The sequence below is a fragment of the Phoxinus phoxinus genome, assembly GCF_949152265.1.
Source record: "Phoxinus phoxinus genome assembly, chromosome: 23".
Lineage (NCBI taxonomy): Eukaryota > Metazoa > Chordata > Actinopteri > Cypriniformes > Leuciscidae > Phoxinus > Phoxinus phoxinus.
Window position 1 is genome coordinate 21711695 of NC_136898.1, and position 17431 is coordinate 21729125.

General features: G+C 37.4%; 1 protein-coding gene across 21 annotated transcripts in view; it reads left to right on the top strand.

The window, feature by feature from the left end:
* The window catches only part of tjp2a (tight junction protein 2a (zona occludens 2)), a 42568-nt gene that overhangs the window by 21525 nt on the left and 3612 nt on the right, over positions 1-17431 (top strand). For 7 of the 21 annotated variants that reach the window (XM_079599738.1, XM_079599739.1, XM_079599736.1 and 4 more), the window contains 18 exons: positions 3526-3579; positions 4537-4661; positions 5520-5622; positions 5735-6416; positions 6502-6605; positions 7910-8063; positions 8940-9051; positions 9611-9732; positions 12769-12868; positions 13186-13336; positions 13436-13544; positions 14328-14547; positions 14780-14964; positions 15971-16066; positions 16156-16235; positions 16321-16531; positions 16629-16729; positions 17095-17316. In XM_079599738.1, coding sequence (XP_079455864.1) covers positions 3535-3579; positions 4537-4661; positions 5520-5622; positions 5735-6416; positions 6502-6605; positions 7910-8063; positions 8940-9051; positions 9611-9732; positions 12769-12868; positions 13186-13336; positions 13436-13544; positions 14328-14547; positions 14780-14964; positions 15971-16066; positions 16156-16235; positions 16321-16531; positions 16629-16729; positions 17095-17316 — 2922 coding nt within the window. In that variant the 5' untranslated portion in view covers positions 3526-3534. Of the gene's footprint in view, positions 1-1324; positions 1478-3525; positions 3580-4536; positions 4662-5519; positions 5623-5734; positions 6417-6501; positions 6606-7909; positions 8064-8939; positions 9052-9610; positions 9733-12768; positions 12869-13185; positions 13337-13435; positions 13545-14327; positions 14548-14779; positions 14965-15970; positions 16067-16155; positions 16236-16320; positions 16532-16628; positions 16730-17094; positions 17317-17431 lie in introns of those variants that run through there. The other 14 variants (XM_079599737.1, XM_079599741.1, XM_079599740.1 and 11 more) reach the window with 6 other exon arrangements.

A 17431-nucleotide genomic window follows, 5' to 3' on the forward strand; every position in this document is an offset into this window, starting at 1 on the left:
ATTTAATTGAGAGGTTTTGATATTTTTATTGTAATGATGCAGATTCGAACAAAGTTGACGTGTAGTTTCAAAGTTTCTTATAGTCAGTTGAATGTCTTATGGGGACCATTGAAATAAAGTGTTGCCAAAAACATTTTAAATTGTTGTATTTCACAATATTACTGTTTTAGTGTATTCTTTTAAATGAAATAAATGCATCCTTGGTGAGCATATGTAACTCTTTTTCAAAAACATTATGAAGTATAATGACCCCAAACTTTTGAACGGTAGTGTTAAAGTACCAGTCAAAAGCTACTCTTTCTTACATTTTTGTACAGATTTGGAAAAAATAGTTATCAGCAAAACTATGACTGATAACACCCATATATACAAATTAGCAATGTTGGATACTCGTTGTTTTTCCTTAGCTATCCGGTCCAATTCATCCATTTCACAGATGTCTTGAATTGAATTTGTAGTTTTGAGGAAATTCATGCAATCAAATGTATCTACAAAAACTATCTTCAAGCAAAAGCCTTTAGATGAGAAGGCCTTTAAGAACAATAGAAAAATGAATTGCCAGTTTTTAGCTGTTACTCTTTAAAGGCAGTTGATAGTGAGTATGAGATCTAGGTCTTGTCCAGTTTATATCTGAAAGACATTGATGGAAAGTTTCTGATCTCATTAATGAAGAGTCTGATGTTGTGTTGGACTGAGCGCTCGCTCGTACAGCGCAACGATACAAGCTCCGTTACTGTGAGAAATCAGTTATTTGACATCATTCTTCAGTAATCTGTTCTGGTTAGCACAAAAAAAAAAGATAGAATTGAGGGCAGCTCATATGCCACATGTTAATCCTTTCTTGGATAAGATTTGAGGCTGAGTTGGAAAGTCATTATAGATCAAAGAACATTTAGTACCACACAAATTTACTTATAGCACTATTATATGTATGGTGTTCAATTTTATACGGCTTTGCTCTTAGAAAATAACACTGCTTAGGTGCTCTAAACCCCATAATCCTTCAAAATTGTAATTAAAGTGATGGAATCACTGCTAATCTACCAGTCCCGCTCGTCCTGCACGTTCTTGCAGAAAAAAAATCCGACCCATAAGCATGGTCGTTCCGAAGGTGCTTCTTTCCTTTCGTAAGCCAGGCAAAGCTTTTAATGTCAACCCAGATAGAGCCGTATCATTTGATGAGTTTAAATGCAATTTTAATTTAATACCTTAGCAGTCGACAGCTTCTCAGCTGTCCCGTTTTTTTTCCGTCGTGGCTGCCGTGGGTCGCTGTGGACAGTGGGATTTGCACTGAATGTAGGCCAGCGGGCATCAGTCTTACGTCAAAGGCAGACAGATGCATTGTGCTGCTGAGGGGTGATTCGCTTTGGCCCAGAGACATTGTGTTCACGGGAGAGGCGACACCATGAAGACGGTCCTGTCGCTGCACAGGAAATGGGCTCACACCATCAAGGCCATCCGCATCCTCCAGAACATCGTAAGCTCAGATCCCTCGCCTGCACAACTTCCTCGGTCTTAGACGGCTGGAATCTAACTTTTTAGTTTGGTTTGATTGTTTGTGTTTGTTTATCTGACGAGGACCATGCGTTTTGCCATATAGGTTGACAAACTAGATTTGAAATGTAATGGCATAGTATTTAGTAGTGGTATAAGTATGGCCAATGTACTCTAGAGTAACAATGTTCTTGCTATTTGTGGGGGGAAATATGGTAAAACACATCTACCTGTAACTGGAGGGATTATAGTATATAGTTATATACTATAGTGGTTGTCTGATGGATTTGTACAACTGAAAATTGTAAAATGTTGGTTATGGTAATTGCATTACATGCACTGATGCATTTTATACTTTGATGTAGAACTTGCTTTGAGGTTGATAGCCAAGGTTTAGGAATTGGTCGAGAAGTTGTCTGCAAAGTTTATCACACTGTAATTTGTGGTGGTAAGGAAAATAGATGGTGTTATAGTTTGTTTTCTGGGTAGATGTATAAATGCAACAGGTGTTTCCTATTCAGAGAACCAGAAGAATCAGTGGTTAACTGAGGTGATAGCCGTTAAACACTTTAGCAACTGTGTTTATTTCCAATGTGATATTGCTATGTTCATATTGTTCATACAGTGTGGATGGATAACTTTTTGCCATGGCTGATTTTGTCCACACCACAAAACGTATCAAATTCTGTGAAATAATCTTTCATTTTTTAACAGGATTTTTCATTTTGTTCATGTTTTCTAAAACAAATGTTGTTCTATTGCTGGAATTTTTTGGTTTATGGTTGTTAGTAATTTTCTTCCCTGCACACCGCTCGCACACTCCACTCGGTTATCCATGCTTCACTATTATTTCTAGTTATATCACATAATGAAATGCAAACAAACATGTCCCCACACTTCCAAATAATTAATAAAAATAAAAAAATTAAAGAAAAGCTTTAAAAAAAACAACAACTAAAACCATAACTAAAACCATCAACCACTTAAAACCATGCATAAAAAGTAGAGCAGTATCTAACTAAAAATCCCTTGTTTTCAAACTAAAAAGATTACCACTAAACATTGACATTCAATCCACTGACCTAATAATGCTAAAGATCATTTGAGCCCTTGAATTGCTCAGCAATGAGAATATCAATGAGACCGTAAAATGTTGAAGTTGTTGTTTAATTGAATTTTAGCCATATCAAAAAATGGTTAAAGATCATGTTGAATTATTTGTGCAAAACCTAAAAATATTAGTGTTTGTTTTTTGTGACATCCGCCATTTAGCAGCACCCATAGAAATTGCATGATAAATGAGGTGCAAACATGTATGATGAAGACATGAGGAGTGCATCTATGGCTTAGAAGTGTTTAACTTTTAAATTTAGTTTGATTTAACTTAATATAATAATGTCAATAATGTCGTTTTAGATTATAGCTTGAAAAAACAATAAGTTGAAATCATTTATACATTAAATGCTAAAAGGCATCAGTTGTGGATTGTGAGTAGAGAGTTATTTAGGGCAATACTGGGATTCATATTTTGCTGAGGAGATTAAAGAGCAACAATCATAATCACCCAGTGTGCGCACGGCTGGCTGAAGAGGTAACTAGAGGCGCTTCACGGCACAGGACGTCACGTGGCTCTCCGACTGAAGCTGAAGGCCATGTTTATAGTGTTTAACTCAATGGCCAGGCTTCCTTTTAAAAGAATTACTTTCAAATAATGGAGGCTTTTTATTTTAAAGGGGTCATGCCATACATTTGTTAATAATTAATTTCCCAGCAGTCTGCATGTAGCCCAATGATAGGCTAGTCAGTTTTTCTTACATATTTTTTTTTCTTGCAGATCTCTCAATTTCTGTTGAGTCCAGACCCTCAGTTCATTGAGTCTTCAGATTACCTCGTGTAGTTGCGTTGAAAGAGAAGTGCTCATATAGTTTTTCACTGTGGCAGCACCACTCTGCAGATTTTGCTCAGTATATCTGCTGTAACTCGACTCTGTCCATCACTGTCCTACATGAAAGCCTGTTCGTTCTGTTTCAGAACCCAGTCATGGAGGAGACGGTGTGGGAGCAGTACACTGTGACCCTACAGCGGGTGAGTACCTCAGCCTGCAGGACGTTTCTCTGGAGAGCAACAAAGCTCTGATTGTTCCTGAATGCTAACTTCTAGCCTTTTTGTTTCTCACTGAAAAGTGTTCTGGTGTATTTATAGGAGCTCTTTGTTGCTTAAATGTTGGGTTGGGACAGGAATCGGATACTAGTTATACAATTTTTGGGGGGATTCTTCTTATCGATTCGGAGAAATACACTCAAAATTATGTCAAAATATCCTCATAAACAGTCAGTTTTGTCTTAAGGGAACATAAACGGTTGAGAAAGTGTGTAACAGTATATTGGATCTGTGCATTAGATGTGCCCTTAAAGTGACAGCAGCCTAATATTCCTGCTGCCATCTGTGTAATTAACGTTAATCAAAAGACAAAGAGAATATTCACTCACTGATCTTGACTGAAATGTATATTATAATATAGTATAGTATAATATTAAAATAATATAATATACTATATAACTATATTTACTAGTTAGGCTAGTTGTTTTTACTGAAGTATTTTTGTTTGTTAAAAACCAAGAGTTTTTGTTTGTGGTATTCAGCTGTAACAATTTTTTTTTTTACCTTATTAAAATAGAAATCAACCAGAATCGATAAGCAGAATTGGAATCAAAATCAAAAACAATTCCCATCCCTACTTAAATGTCAAGTGTGTAGTTTCTGCACCTCTAGCATTAGATCTGTTGTGTAACCTGAAGAGTGCAGTGGCACACATCCATTGCTGCAGAAGACTCATTGCATCATCATCCTGGTGAACTGAATCGCACATATACTTGTTTTAATATAACTGTTTGTCTAAATGTAATTCCGGGGTATCTTATTAAATGGTTATTGCTGCCTGTACATCTGCATACATTTAAAGTGTTTAATATAGTAAATAAATGAAGGTCTTCTAGGAATGGAAGCAAAGAAATTTAAAATGTACTCTTTGCCTTGATATAGGACTCCAAGATGGGCTTTGGCATTGCTGTGTCTGGAGGGCGGGACAACCCAAACGAAGAAAGTGGAGATACGGCAATTGTCGTGTCTGATGTGCTGCCAGGGGGTCCTGCTGATGGCTTGCTTTTGTAAGCTATTATACAATATTTAAAGCATCATCAAATGGTGACAGAAAACGCATGAACTGTAAATTAAGAGACCGTTTCATTCTTAACTTTATAGTCCAAAAAGTCCATTCAGGATAAACTTGATAGTACGGTCAGCATTATATAATCCAAGGATGCGCAGCGCTAGAGCCTTTATGTAAACATATCGCCTGCAGCATTCGTCTAATCAATGACACTGACTGACACCGAAAATATGAAAATTAGGACATATACCCAGGATTAATTGTTAACTCCGGGTAAATTATGAGCAGTGTGAAACGTGAAGCAAGATAACCCAGGATTTCACTTAACCCGGGGATAAAAATGACCCAGGGTTAACTAGTTCACGTGTGAAAAGCCCTCAAGTGTTAAAGTGGAAAAGCTTTTTTGTTGGAATATCAATAAAACTTCACTAGCAGTTTCGACAGTGAAAACGAATATGCTAATGAACCTACTACATTTATTTGAAAAGTTAAATATATAAAAAATATATTTATATAAACGAATACATTAAATTACATATCAGATTATAGAATTTTTAAATATTAATAATAACATAAAATATTTCTCAATGTTCAAAAAATATTTTACATAGTTTTCAGTGTTCTTATAAGCAATAGACTTAAAAATACAAATAAAGTATAGTGTTTTTATTTTATTTTAAAAATTGTCTACCAACAATTATTCAAATGTTTAATTAATGGTTCAATTGTTAATATTGACTTAAATGTCAGCACCAAAGTGTTGATACTTGTGACATTCCTAAACTGTTGGATTTGAACATAGTCACTTCCTGAAGTGTAAGAGCGCTGACTAATAGCATTTTATGATGATGTCCAGTGAAAATGACAGAGTGATGCAGGTCAACGCTGTGGTCATGGACGGTGCCCCACACACCTTTGCAGTGCAGACTCTCCGCAAATGTGGCAAAGTAGCCAAAATCGTGAGTGAAACAAATTATTTGTCATTTTGATTGCAATAAAGACCAAGCACTTTTTTGTAGACAGTTCAAACAAAGGTTTAATGAATACATGTGTGTTCCCATCCTTCATCAGACGATAAAGAGAGCTAGAAAAATTCCCGTCAACATGCTTAAACGCGCCCCATCCCCAGATGACCGAGTTTTCAGCGGCGACTACAACGATGACTACGAGTACGACCAGGACCGGCGCAGCGTCTACAGCGGGCGCAGTTACCCTGACCGGGACGCCAGCCTGGAGCGCGAGCGTGAGCGGGACTACGAGCGCAGTCGCGGGAGGAGCAATGAGAGAGGCGTGAGCCCCGAGAGACCGTACCGGCGAGACGGCAGCCGCGGCCGAATACTGGACCGCGAGCGCAGCCCCGATCTCCGCCACCGGAGCGACCACAACCTGGATCGCGACCACAGCCCGGACCGACATCACCGGAGCGATCGCACGCTGGACCGCAACTACAGTCCCGACCGGCGCTATCGCAGCGAACACATGCTGGACCGAGAGCACAGTCCAGACAGACGCTACCGCAGCGACCGCACGCTGGACCGATCGCACAGTCCCGATACACGCAGGCCAGAACCGGCTCGCGGATACAGCAGAGAGAATTTAGCCGACGAGCGCAAGAGGTACGAGCCCCGGCAGGACGAGCCCATGAAGAGGAGTAACAGTCGAGACCAGCTGGATATCTCGCCCGCACCTCAGCGGCACGAACCCCTGGAGAAGCCGCTCAGTGTTACTCTTCTAAAGAACCGGCCCAATGATGGTAGATGCGCATCGGATTCGCTTATGTTTTTTTTTGTTTTTACTTTCAACCTTCAGCTCACCCTCTTAACAATTTGTTTGTCCAGAATATGGCCTCCGTCTTGGCAGTCAGTTGTTCATCAAAGAGATGACGAGCACAGGCCTGGCATCCAGAGAAGGCAAACTACAAGAAGGCGACATTATTCTCAAAGTAGGTCTCTGGAGCAACCGCTCAGAAGTGTGGGTATCTGCAGGTCGGAGTAATGGGCAGTATATGGAAAGGTCTTTTAGGGTGTGGTGTAGGGTTAGGGGTTAGTTATTTATGTTCTTGTACACCTCTCGGCTCACCCATTACGACCTGCAGCTATCCTTGTCTCGTGTGTTTTGCTCTAGTATGCACTACTAATTCAGAAATTTAAAAAAAAACAAAAAATGATACACTACCATCCAAAAGTTTAGAATTAAGAATATTTTGTATGAAGTCTCTTGTGCTCACCAAGGTTGCATTTATTTGATTTAATTGATGAAATGTAATTTATTCTTGTGATCAAAGCTGAATCTTTGGCATCATTACTCCAGTCTTGAGTCACATGATCCTTTAGTAATCATTCTGATATGATTTGATGATCAAGAAACAATTCTGATTCTGATCTGCTGCTTCATATTTTTGGCTTTTTTTTGAGGATTTTATGGTGCTAATTTATATTTATGCAGTAGTTCTAAATAATCCATGTATTCACTTTTTGAGCATGGACCTGAAAATGAAATTTCCAACTTTAATGGTCGTAAATCTTGAATGCTTTGGAGCACAATGTTTGCAGATTAGTGCAGAAGTAAAAAGAAAATTTTTCCAGTGAACTGAAAAAAAATTATTGTTATGAAAATGCACAATACCCTTTTCAATTTTTATATGAAATATATATTTTATCAAAACATAACTTTCTCTAAAACTGTGAGAACATAAATCTGAACAACTTGTGTCCTAAATTTGACGTTGATATCTCAAAAAAAGAGCTTTCCGTACGATTTCTTTTGGCCGCTGTACCAAACGTTTCCACTAGATGAAATTCATCTTCTAATCATTTCCAATGCGCTTATTTTCGACTTCGAACAATTGAACCCTTTCGAATCATGTCCATGATTTTTTTGTTGTTCAAAAAAAGTGCTGAGTGCAAGTGCTGGAAAAAATAAATGGACATGTTGAAAAAATTCCAACAAAATAAAACTTAAATATTTCGGTCAAAAAAGACTGATCAGCACCAGAGGGATAATGTAACATTTGATTAATATAAATTAAAATCTATTGAAATATAAATTTGTTGCAGCATTAATGTCTTTACTGTTGCTTTTAATCAGTTTAACGTGTTCTTGCTGAATAAAAGTAAAACATCTTGCTGACCCTTGTTGAATGTTAGTGTATGGTTTTTACTTGAAGCTGTTTATCATAAGATAAATTCATAAGATCATTTGAAGTGCTTCATTAGTTATTCGTTAACACTGATTTTGCTGTGTCAGATTAACGGCACGGTCACAGAGAATCTGTCTCTGAGCGACGCAGGAAAGCTGATCGAGAAGTCCCGTGGGAAGCTGCAGCTGATGGTGCAGCGGGATCGCAGTCAGGTGCTCATCCGAGTGCCACCCATGGCAGACAGCGACTCGGAGATGGATGGTGAGTACAGAACATCAGCAGATGATCAGTCACAACATTTCTGATTGAATTAAAGCCCTCTAAAAATGGCTTGATGAGCAGATTTCTCTTTGCCATTGATATACGTCCTGTTCAAATCAAAGGGCCAGTTGCCTTACTTCAAAGCCATGAATGAGGATTTGTTAAATGTTGCTGTTGGTGTGAACGTGAAGTGGTATTGGGGGAGATGCAGAGCATTTGATTGGACAAAAATGTGTGTGCGGCCCTTTTTTTTTTTTTTTTTAAGGTTGAGACCCTATATTAGGGCTGCTGATACAGACATAAAATATATACTTTTCTCACTATATTGCATCAATAGTTAAGATCCTAGCATCAGTTTAATTAATTTAATCCAAATATTTAATAAGCTGTAAATTATTGTTTGCATTTATAATTACCTTGTGATGTGTCTGATGTCGTGAGGTATTTATCAATACCTTGCCCGAATCTGAGACCTCTGACCTCTTACCTTTTTTTTTTTTTTTTTTGACACTGGATTGGAGAGAAAAGCTTTTGACTTTGGGAGGCTTACATAAACACTACCCATAATCCAAAGCTTATGAAAAATGTAATTTTATCAACTCTAGTGAGACTCATCCCATGTTTTGGAAGTTATTTGTTTATGTTCTTCTGAAAATCCTCCGTATTGGTTTTTCGATCAAATAATGTAACGAAGGAAAGCAAATCTGGTTTTAATTATGAACCTTTTTTTTTTTTTTGCACAGGTTTAGGGATTTGAACCCTTATCCCTAAATATGAGTGGGATGTGTATAATAACCCATCATGCACCGTTTTCTCTGCGAACACGATGCCTGAAGCTTGTTGCAGTGTGATAATGACGTCTACTGTGTGTTGCAGATATCTCCGAGATCGAGTCGTACCGCTCATATTCTCCTCAGGAAGATCGGCGGAGCCACCACTCGGACCTCTCGTCACACTCCTCTAATGAGAGGCTACAAGACAAGAGCAGGTAATACACTACCAGACACTACGAGTTCAGTTGTGACCAAGGATAGTTTGCAAACATTAGAGTAAACCGTAACACTTTACAACAAGGTTCTACAGCATTTATTAATCATAGTTAATGTCAATTTCAAAATGTACTAATACATTATTAAAATCAAATGTATTTCTTTAAATTATTAATTTGACCTGAACTAAAGACTACTAACAATGAACAGTTAACAAAGATTAATAAATGCTGTAACTGATATATTGCTTGTTTTTTTTAAGTTAGTCAATGCATTAACTAACAGTGAGACCTTAAAGGTATACAATGTAACAACTTTGTTTAGGTTGTGCTTCGGATTTAGCTGCTCCGTGTCAACCTTTCTCACTCGTTTAAATTACTCGTTAATTTAGGATTTAACTTAATCAGAAACTTAGTTTCTAAATATACATTTTTATTAAAAAAATTACTTAATTTGACAGCATGATAGACTATTTTCCAAATGAACTGCCATCACATTCAATAGAAATGTAGCAAATAACGGTGCAGAAGGAGTAACTGGTTTTCTGTCTCTTGTTAGCAGAGATGATCCTCCTAACAGACTGGCTAAAATGGGAGCGATGCCGACTCCTTTCAGAGCAGCGCCAGCGGATCTGCCTCCTCCACCTATAGAGAAAGATGAGCCTCTCAGTGAGTCTCCAGGTACCACGGATCCTCCGGACTGCAATCATTCAGTAGAAATTGAATTATTTAACCCCCTGGGGTCGGCAAACGCGCGGGCGCGTTTTGCTCGTTTTTTTTTACATAGCAGCAAAATAGACCTAAAATACTCAGTCAGTTTTGGTCATACAGCCTTAAGAAATATGAGAAAATAAGCTGTTAAATGTCTACTTTTTTATGTGTCCACTTACAATCGAAATAAAACATTGTGCTTTTGTAAAATAAAGAAAGTAAACAGGGAGTGCTTTATGCCTCTCCGTCTCCGTGAACTTTTTTTCTGAAGCACGTTTCTAAATTTAAACAAATCTCAGCGAATACTATTCACTCAGACATGAGCTATATATCTCTATAATCATTTAAGTGTGTAGTTTTAAATTATCTAATTCAAAACTAAAACAAATATTCTCTGTTTATGTAATCTATATAAAAAGAGCGAGAGATCAGCTGTGCTCATTATCGTTCTGGCACCTCATTACTCCGCTAATGTGACACGCCCATCGACAGCGCGCGCGCTATTCAAACGCAGATGATCTGAAGCAACACGCAAACCAGTCAACGCCCACAACAGCTGGACAACACGATCGCTGTGAGGAATAATAATATCATGATAATCCTGGAAATTTTACCTCAAACGTGCTGGAGTAGCCGAACAACGGGTCCAGCTGCAGATCATCAGTAAGTGCTTTGTTCTAATCGCGATATGAAATGGTGTCTGTAAACCGCAAAAGACTGTTTAAATTTGAATCGCGTTTCTGTGTTTGAATGAATGAACGGCGCATGCTGTTGTTTACTACAGCTCGCGCGAGTTTCGCTTTTAGCAAACTATCTATATTGCCTACTGAGATGAGTAAAAATCGACTGAATACGTTGAAATAAAATGTATTTGTATAAGCAACATATTAAACTGCAAATTAACATTTATGCCCTAATATATATTATAAAAGACCATATGTTACAGACGAAATATGAAAGACAAAATTTTGTTTTGGATAGATTATTTATAAAGCTTTTACTGCCACATCAAAACCTAATTTACAAGGTGCAAACAAAATCTTAAAAGGTCAATATAAGCCTTCTCTATAAATTATTTTTGTGTTTTATTAGTGACAAATTTGGGGAGAGGATAGCCTACATAATCCAAAACTTTCTGAAAATACGAATGAGAATTAACTGCACAATTACTAGAAATGTTTACCTTGGATATTATACAATTTGCAAGCATACAGTTTGTGGAAAAATACACTTTTTTCAAGATGTTTCCAACTCTGAACCAATTCTGTAGTAATATATATATATATATATATATATATATATATATATATATATATATATATCGGTATATATATGTATGTATGTATATATGTATGTATATATGTGTGTGTGTTGTCTTTGCATTTTTTCTTGTAGCCACAGTGACACCTAAGGCTCATTAGTATGCAGCATTAGCAGGTCTTTGTCTTCAGGTGTGAATGAGGACATTATTCATGACCTTGTTGGATCATTCACGCCCACCTGCATATTGCCTTTCCAAACAAAAAGTGTCTTACAAAATTTAAATCAATCTATTGTTTAATGTGAACGATTAGCCCGGATGATTTTCAGATCATTTTGAAGTAAATACTCTAGCCGACAAGATCCATTAGTCAACAGTATTGTGGGAATATGTGAAGTTGGTCGTTTGTGGTCTTATATCAGACAATTTAAGTTTGAGTTTTTTGAATAACCACGCATAAATAATATTCTCTCAAAAATGCAAACATGTACATATATGTTGCTCACATATTATGATAGCCATGTTCGTGCTAAATAGAGTGTAATTACACCTTTGCCATTAATATGTTTATAAGCAACTGAAAAAAATACAAATATCAGGGCATGTCAAAACATCTCAAGGACCCCAAAAACACCTTAGACTCCAGAGGGTTAAAGGGCATCTATTATGCCCCCTTTTCACAAGATGTAAAATAAGTCTCTGATGTCCCCAGAGTGTGGACGTGAAGTTTTAGCTCAAAATACCCAACAGATTGTTGTTGTTTGTTTTTTCAGCGTGTTAAAATTGTCACTTTTTGGTGCTCAGAAAAACACACCGTTTTAGTGTGTCTCCCTTTAAATGCAAATGAGCAGCTGCCGGCACATAGGGCTGGTCATTTTAACCATGTAGAATCAGTTCAGCTCCAACCTATATGACCAAAATCACCATATGAGTATTTTATTTCACAATAAATTAATGATGTATATTACGACAGTTATTTTTGCTTTAAATAAGGTTTTTGTATCAACATTTTTGATACTATTGATAATTCATAATTTTTTTCACCAATTCCAATATCACAAAAAAATAATACTAGCCTAAGTAAAATCTCATAGCTTACTCTTTTTGTTTGATTAACATTAATGACAGACAGCAGCAGGTATATTAGGCTGCTGTCACTTTAAGACCGAATGCACTGATCTAATATAGCCTACTGATACACATGCACTTTCTCAACGGTTTACGTTCACTTAAGACATAAATAACTGTGTTTATGAAGCTACTTGCAAAGATGGTAATTCTGACACATAAGTGTGTGTATTTGACCGTTCAAGTCCATTTAGGCAGCAAAAATAACTCCTTTCAGTACACACATGCTCAGCGGCTTCATGTGCGTGCGTCTCTCAGACAGAAAACTATCTCTCAGACAGCACATGTATATACCGAAAACCACAGTGCTTAAAAACGCATGTAAACGATATGCTTTTGTGACCATGCAGCGCAGCAATGTCATGTAAGCGTAAACGCAATAGAGACGATAGTCTAAAAATATATTTATCAGTATATCGCCCACCTCTATTCCAACCCCAGTTAAACACACTTGAACAGCTAATCAAGGTCTTACTAAGCATACTAGAAACTTTCAGACTAGTGTGTTGAGGCAAGGTGGAGCTGAACTCTGCAATGGCCTCCGGGGCTGTTGGGACACCTTTGGACTAGAGGAAACAGATAATGAGAACATGTTTTTATTTTATTTTTTTATACAGCTCCTGTGGTAAATGCTGCTCCAAAAAGTGTTCCAGTAAAAGCCAAACCTCTGCCAAAAGTTCCCTTGCGGCCCAGTCTGGAGGACGAGGAAATATACGGGTTTGTACTAGATTGATTCTCTGCTTTTGAATCCAGATTTTAAGCTAAACCTAAAAGCTATTCATTTAATCCTGCCTATAGTAAAAACATATTTAATAAAGGGATTTTGAAGTTTGGCATGCAGTTTACTAATCAACAACTCAACAAAAAACTAAACAATGGCCTAATTTTATTAAGTAGCCATTTTTGCCTTAAATTTGAGTATTTTTGCACTCCTGACATAAAGATCCCCTTTCCCCGTGTGCCTGGATCCCGATTATTGCCACTTACAGATATTTTTAGGCAAACTTGTAATTCTAACGGAAAATATCCCACAGCCCCAACACCGCGATGGTGCGCTTTCTGAAGGGCGACAGTGTCGGCCTGCGTCTTGCTGGAGGAAATGATGTGGGCATTTTTGTTGCGGGCGTTCAGGAGGACAGCCCTGCCGAGGTGGAGGGACTCTGCGTCGGAGACCAGATCGTGAAGGTGCAACACCACTGGCTCTACGTTAAAAATGACGTGCCTTCATCCTTTATAAACTTTGTCCACATTATCGACTGATCGACTGTTTTTCTTTCCCTGCAGGTGAATAATATGGATTTCAGAGGAATGGTCCGGGAAGATGCAGTTCTGTTTTTACTGGAGGTTCCCAAAGGAGAGGATGTGACCATCTTGTCTCAAAGCAAACCTGATGGTACTTCAAAACACCCCACTGTAGTCACTACAGTTTGTATATATATATTACAATTTTTTTAATGTTTTTGAAATAAGTCTATGTTCACCAAGGCTGCATTTAAATACAGTAAAAACTGTAATATAGTGAAATATTATTATTTCTATGTGACTATATTGTACATTTATTTTATTCCTGTGATCAAAGCTGAATTTACAGCATCATTACTCCAGTATTCAGTGTCACATGATCCTTTTGAAATCATTCTAATATGATGATTTGATTTTCATGAAACATTTCTGATTATGTTGAAAACAGTTTTGCTGCTTCATATTTTAACATGTTGTGCTACTTAAACTGTGATGCATTACCATTGAGAAGTTAAATTGGGGTAAGTCAAAATAAAAAAAATCTATACTTTGAATTATTATAAAAGCATGCATGCGTGCATTAAATTGATCAAAAGAAATAGACTTTTTCTATTTTAAATAAATTCAGTTTTTTTTACTTTGTATTCATATCTAGAGATGTATCACAGTTTCCACAAAAATATGAAGCAGCACAACAGTTTTCAGCATTGATAATCAGAAATGTTTCTTGAAAATCAAATCATCATATTAGAATGATTTATGAGGGTCATGTGACACTGAAGACTGGAGTAATGATGCTGAAAATTCAGCTTTGATCACAGGAATAAACTACATTTTAAAACATATTACAAAAGAAAAGCGTTTTATTTTGAAAGTGTCAGATTTGTAGTTCTCTGCAATAAAAGTGCTGTGAATTATCCTCGTTTTATTTTAGTTTATAAAGACATCCTGGCGTCTGGACGAGGGGATAACTTCTTCATCAGAACTCATTTTGAGTACGAGAAAGAGCTTCCTCAGAGCTTGACCTTCTCCAGAGGGGAGATATTTAAAGTGGTGGACACCCTGTACGACGGAAAGCTGGGAAACTGGCTCGCCATCCGCACGGACAAAGACAATCAGCTCCTGGAGAAAGGCATCATACCCAGCAAGAGCAGGTGAGATCATGTGATCACGCTGCAGAAGTCTTCACTATTTTGCTTCATTTATTGCATTTCTTTAGTATTTAGTAGGAGGACGACTTCTCTTGATGTTAGCATGAAATCAAAACCGACTCTTGAAATGACATTTGCTATTTGCTGACATCACCTAGTCACGTGGTCACCCTTTGACATTGACTTTAAAAGCACATTATTTGTTAGGTGTTTGTGTGATCATCTTGTTTATCAGAGCGGAGCAGATGGCAAATGTTCAGAATGCACAGAAAGGCTCTGCCAATGACAGAGGAGATTTCTGGAGGCTGAGAGGTCAAAGGGCAGCCAAGAAGAAAGATCTCCGCAAGAGCAGAGAGGATCTCACTGCTACACCGGTCACTACACGCTTCCCAGCCTACGAGAGAGTGGTGCTGCGCGAAGGTGCGTCCATCATGCTTTACTTCACATAATACACATTTATGTGTTTAAAATACATTTCAATGTGGTTTTGTGCTTAATTTGAAATATTTTTTTTAAAATAAATGTTAAGTTAAATAAAAATGTCTAAAGTCTTTTAAAAGTTTGAATTAAATGTTTTTTTGTTGTTGTTTTTTTTCAATACTTTTGAATAATTTAGTGCTTTTTTTATGTATTAAAATGTAAACTTTACTTAAAGCCTTTATATATAATGCGTTATAAAATTATTTGAATGCATTAATTATTCCACTTTATGAGGCACTTCATGGTCTCATGAATAATTGTAACCGTACATTATAATTCTTGTCTATTCATTGTTACTCCTTTAAAAATTATAACAAGACAAACAATCAATTTCAGACTCCACAAGGAATCTGCGAATATTATAATGAATTTATACTTTGGTTACAATTATTTATGAAAAAATATAATACATTATGACATACATTTCGAATACCTTTATAATGCAGTATACATAAAGGTTTTAAATAGTGTTTCCAGATTTGTAATACTATAGTGCGGTGCGGGTTAGATAAGGCACTCAACTTGTTTTGTTTCTACAATACAATTAAATATTTTTTTATAAATATGTGAAACTTTTTTTATAAATTAAAAAATTTACACATTGTGACGATACACTTAGCTCACGAGATGTTGCGTTCATGAGAATGAGAAGATATTTGAACGTTATTTTTTAAGAAATCTTCAATAGCAAAATATATGACTGTAAAAATAGCCTTTTATTAAATGCGAAACAATGCAGGTGAATTTTGAAATGTTTTAAGTAACCTAGGGCTGTCACTATCTATTATTTTTGTAATCGAGTAATCGGTTGATTATTTTGACGATTAATCAAGTAATCTGATATTTGCCAGAAACTCAACTCGGTATCGTCCCGTTTTAATATCGCGAGATCTTGTTTATGTGTGTTTATGTACTAAGACTTTTTTCTTTGTCTCTCCACCACCAGCTGGGTTTAGACGACCCGTCGTAATATTCGGCCCCATTTCAGACGCAGCCAATGAAAAGCTTGGCAATGAACTTCCAGATGAGTTTATCGTAGCAAGTAAGCCATTCACAACTTTATAAAAGACTCTGCAAATATAGTGGTGTGTGGATGGGATTTTTGATCTGTGCATGTTTTTCTTGTGACAGAGACAGAACCTAAAGACGCGGGCTCCGAGAAGCCGTCTGGTGTGGTGAGACTCAAAACTATTCGTCAGATCATCGAGCAGGTAAACACCCCACAGTCACCCCTCAGAATCCCTGTGTAAAAATTCATTCATATCTAAGAAACAATCTTTTTTTTCTTGTTCATAGGATCTACACGCTCTGCTTGACGTCACTCCAAAGGCTGTAGACACCCTAAATTACACCCAGTGGTATCCCATCGTCATTTTCCTCAACCCAGATAGCAAGCAGGGCGTGAAGACCATGAGAAACCGCCTGGTTCCCGGCTCCAACCGCAGCTCACGCAAGCTTTACGAACAAGCAGTTAAACTGCGGAAAACCTGCTCACACCTGTTCACTGGTAAGTCTGATGAGCCATTCCTTAGGAAATGTACAAATATACTTATAATATACACTTTTTTAGATCATCGATGCCTATATTTTGATTCTTTATCCAGATACCATTGATCTGAACTCTTCCCATGATGCCTGGTTTGGGAGTCTCAAGGAAGCCGTACGAGAGCAACAAGATAAAGCCGTCTGGGTCTGTGAAAGCAAGGCAAGCATTTATTCCTTTCATAATACAATGTACACAGTTACAATTCATTTTGTGCTGCCTTGTTTCCTTAATTGATAAAATTACTAACAATATCTATGCAACTCGTAAAAAAATCAATACCTACATTGAAATGTGCTTTCTTGCTTAAACTCAAGACTACAATGGAGGCATTTCAGAGTTCAGCTGGAGGGACTTTGTGCTTTATAATTTTGCAAAGCTTTTTCATGCTCAAACATCAACATAACATTAAAGAAACATGAAAACGTAAAAAAGCATAATCAGACTTTTTTATTTATTATTATTATTAAAATGTGAAATAACAAATGATCAGACCTGTTCGAGCTGAACTGTGTGTGGGGTTTCAGCTTGATGGGCCCGAGGAGGACTTGGATCTGCAGGACGATCGCATGTCATACCTGTCGGCCATGAGCGCAGACTACCTGAGCATGGACAGCCGCTTGACCAGCGATTACGAGGACACGGCGGATGAGGGCGGCGCATACACAGATAACGAACTGGACGAGTCCACCGACGAGCCACAGCCCATGTCAGCGATCAGTCGCTCGTCTGAGCCCGTCAGCGAGGAGGTTAGTGTGGCGCTGTCAACTACTACACACATTTACCACTGTTGGTCATGTGATTCCAGCCGTACCCATCAAGCACTACCTGGAAACATGGAGTCATTTCAGTATCAAAATCTGG